The sequence below is a fragment of the Triticum aestivum genome, chromosome 6A, assembly GCF_018294505.1.
Source record: "Triticum aestivum cultivar Chinese Spring chromosome 6A, IWGSC CS RefSeq v2.1, whole genome shotgun sequence".
NCBI classification, from domain to species: domain Eukaryota; kingdom Viridiplantae; phylum Streptophyta; class Magnoliopsida; order Poales; family Poaceae; genus Triticum; species Triticum aestivum.
Genome location: NC_057809.1, coordinates 554,033,290 through 554,036,930, shown reverse-complemented (window position 1 = coordinate 554,036,930; position 3,641 = coordinate 554,033,290). Strand labels below are relative to the sequence as shown.

General features: G+C 49.0%; 1 protein-coding gene across 1 annotated transcript; it reads right to left on the bottom strand.

The window, feature by feature from the left end:
• Nucleotides 1–422: 422 nt before the first annotated feature.
• Nucleotides 423–3,051, bottom strand: LOC123128441 (cyclin-D3-1). The gene is made up of 6 exons (XM_044548441.1): nt 2,365–3,051; nt 2,079–2,165; nt 1,888–1,986; nt 1,577–1,778; nt 1,235–1,356; nt 423–1,110 (listed from the first exon to the last, which is right to left on the bottom strand). Exons 1-6 carry the CDS (start codon nt 2,704–2,706, stop codon nt 886–888), a joined length of 1,077 nt encoding a protein of 358 aa, XP_044404376.1. The 5' UTR covers nt 2,707–3,051; the 3' UTR covers nt 423–885.
• Nucleotides 3,052–3,641: the final 590 nt, after the last annotated feature.

Below are 3,641 nucleotides of genomic sequence, written 5' to 3'. Positions count from 1 at the left end.
GATCTCAGTTTCTGTTTTTGGAGATGAACTTCAAATGCAGGTTTGTGAATGCATATACATATCGAAAAGTCAGATTGCACTACAGTATTCAACAGCAAGAGGTTTCATTTACGGGTCTAGCAGGCTGATATAGGGCCATCAGTGCTACTCTTAGTTCTCACTAACCCTAACATATAGATTATGCTCCAAATCAAATGGTAAAGGGTAATGCACTTGTAAGGAAACAGGCATCCCTTATGCTCTACATTTGATCCCATAAATTACTGAACTAGTGTTGGAATCTTGAAAAGAAGATCATTTATTTATCATTGATTCTTCAACGGGTGACGAATAAAGGATTGGGTAGACAAGCACAGTTGCAATCAAGGATCATGACATAATAGTAGACATCACAGAAAAGGGAAATAAAATGGAACAACATATAATGTCGACAAAATTTATAACTCATCAGAACAAATATAAACTGTTCTGTATCTCAGCCGATCCGTTTTAGGATCATTTTCATTCACCGCCTCAATGATCAGAGCAGCCCTTGCCCAAAGTTCATTGGAAACTGAATATGGAACCGAAATACAAAAACAGGGCAATAGAGCTCTCATCTCTACAACATGCAACTTCCTTGCTCCATCTCTGCCTACACTAGCATGCATCTCTGGACACTAACAGCTTAGCATGCCCCTTACATATGTCGATTGCATGAACAGGCTCGCGGCGAACTGTTTGTTTTTATGGGTCAAGTATTGACTATGGTGTTTTTGTTCCTTCCAGCAACTACTTGACCACACTATAGTTCTCGAGTGACCAAACTGAATTGAGATGTTTGAAACAACAAAACGGCCAAAACGGTGAGCAACACACCTGAAGCACAGCACGACATGAGACCGGTCATCTGCCAATTCTCCTCCTTTTGCTTGCCGAAGAGGCTTGGTAGCATGTTGCTGGAGATCCAACAGCAGTATCATCACTCTGTTGGCTGAGACATGCAGCAGCATCCAACACGCCTATCGGGCTTTGCGGCACAGAGAACATTGATGATCCAGCTGACTTTAGGACAATGGTTCCCATTGCTATCTTGTCTTGAATCAGTTCGTAGCATCTTAACACTCGCTCCTACAAGACATAAGAGGTATTTAGGCAAATGAAGTAACAATTCAAGCGCATCATTGCATTTACAGGTTACCATTTAGTGAGGGGCAAGTGGTTTAGTAAGTGAGAACATTGAGCTGATCACTACCTTGTTTATGTACTTGCAGGTAGTTGTAGCCCGCTCGACTACTGAAGTATTGCGCTCCCCAAATGCGGCAAGTGCAACACTTGCAGCAATCTCTGAAGGTCTGAACACCAAAAAATCAGCTCCTGCAATCCAAATTCTCAAACTTTAAGAATTGATCGCCGCCAAATTATACACATTGATCAATGCATACCAAAAATGAGATCTGGTTTAACACATTGATCGATGAATACTAAAAAGGAGATCTGGTTTAACACATTGATCGATGAATACTAAAAAAGAGATTTGATTTACTACATTGATCGATGAATACTAAAAAAGAGGGGTCTGATTTAACTCTCATACCTTTAGCGGTGCTCAGGATGAGGTCGGTCGAGCGGGAGAATGCGAGCATGGAGGGTGCGTCATGATCATTGAATTTGCGCAGGAAGTAGTCAATAAATGAGCAAGCAGTAACAGCTTGCATCCTCCATTTTAAGGTGCTGAGCACCAAAAGCTCCATCCTTTTTATGGTCCTTCCCTCAAACGCAGAAGTTGCCTCAACCACCTGTCAAGCGAAAACCGTCGATTAATTGAGATGAAACTGAAAGACGGAACCCTTCAACGATGCGTGTATGCGGAGGTCTGTGATAAGATAAGATGCATCACTCACTGACCTGCAGGTCGACAGGGAGCGGCACATAGGTCTCCTCCATCTTCGAAGCGAGGGACAGGCAAGCCACTGCCAAGAGCTGTGTGACCCAAGCTTTGCCTTCCTGCCATGAGAAACCAATTCCTCCATGATTACGGGATTTTTAGCAGGGTTTGCTTCAGTTGGCACTGAGATGACGATGGTGATAAGACTTACAGGAAGGGGATAGACGGAGAAGAACCTATCAAGGTAGTTGACAGACAGGACCGCAGTCAACGGCGCGAAATTGAAATGCTCAATGACCTATGAGCAGAGAATTTGCAGATTTAATCAGCTATCGCATCGGGGCGGCACCATCGAGCACCAATCCAACGAGAAATCGCCACTAGAACGGGTGAAAAAAAGGCATCTTTACACGAATCCGGCCCATCACATCTCGGCGCCGCGCCATCGGCACGAGTAAACGGCGATTGGAATCAAATCAAGATGCGGGGGGTCTCACCTTCCAAATCCAATCTACGGCGTCCCTCCTGACGGCGGCCAAATCCAGGGCCCCGGCCCGGCGCTGCAGCATCTGGGGGTACCCGTCCGCGGGCATGTGCTCCTTCTCCGTCGCGACGAGCGCCGCCACGCACTCGTCGGACTGCACGGGGTGGTCCACCAGGAACCCCTCCGCCGCGGCGGCGGCATCGGCGGCGACGCGCGGCGGGGTGGTGGCCCCCGCCCCCGCCGCCGCCGCCGCCCAGGAGCAGTCGTCCTCGTCGTCGTCGAGGCCGAGGATGGCGGCGTTGTCCTCGGCGCAGAGCAGCACGGAGGCGGCGCAGTCGTACCCGGACGGAACCATGCCGGCTCCTCCCGAGAATGGCAGGAATGCTGGGTTAATGAGCAATCAATAAACCGATGCGAACTGATTTATCTATCTATCTATCTATCTATCCACGCCGCACCCCTCGTCTCTCCCTGCGAATTTACTCCCCGGTTGCTCCTCCTCCTCCTCCCCCTCCAATCTCCCTCCCCGGTTCTTGATCCGTCAATCAAAGGGATAAACGAAAAGGATAAACTAAACTATATATTTTTTTCCTTTTTCCGCCTGCTGCGTTCTTCTTCTGCTCAAGTGGAGACGAGATGAGGAGCGGAGGGGGAGGAGGGCGGAGGGGGGAGGAGGAGGGTCTGCCTGCCCACTGTAGAAGCGGGGAGCGAGAGTGGGGGAGAAGGGCGAGGGTTTTGGCTTTGTAGGGCGCGGCCTCCGGGACGGGACGGGGAGGCGGGGGGAGCCGGCCGCCATTTCGGGGGCGACGCGGGGGGGCGGGCGCAAAACCGCACGCGACTTCCTGGCGGAGTTGTTTTGTTTTTGGCATTTTCCTGGGGGCGCGGATCCTTTGCGGCCACGACACTCGCTCGGATTTCGCGTGCGCCGTGTCGCTCGCTGCGTCTGTTTCCTTTCTTATTATCTCCTCTGCTCCTAGACTAGCCTCTGTTCTAGGTTAGTAACATGATGAATGTGGTATGTGGCGATGTGTTTCTTGGCTTGTTTGCTTTGCGAAACAAACATGGGAAGAAACATCGTTTTGTGATCTCGGGGGTCTTTCCACGTAGTTGTTGCATGGAGATTTTTATGGTGATTGTGTTTTTATGCTTTCTTTCTTGCTCGTTGTAATAAATGGATGCAGGCGGGGGCCTGATATTTCACAAGATTTGGGTGCCAAAATTAGCCTCTGCTTTTTTTTTGGTGTGCTAAAAAAAATTAGTTTGTGATTTTCATGACTCGGTCGCTACGGA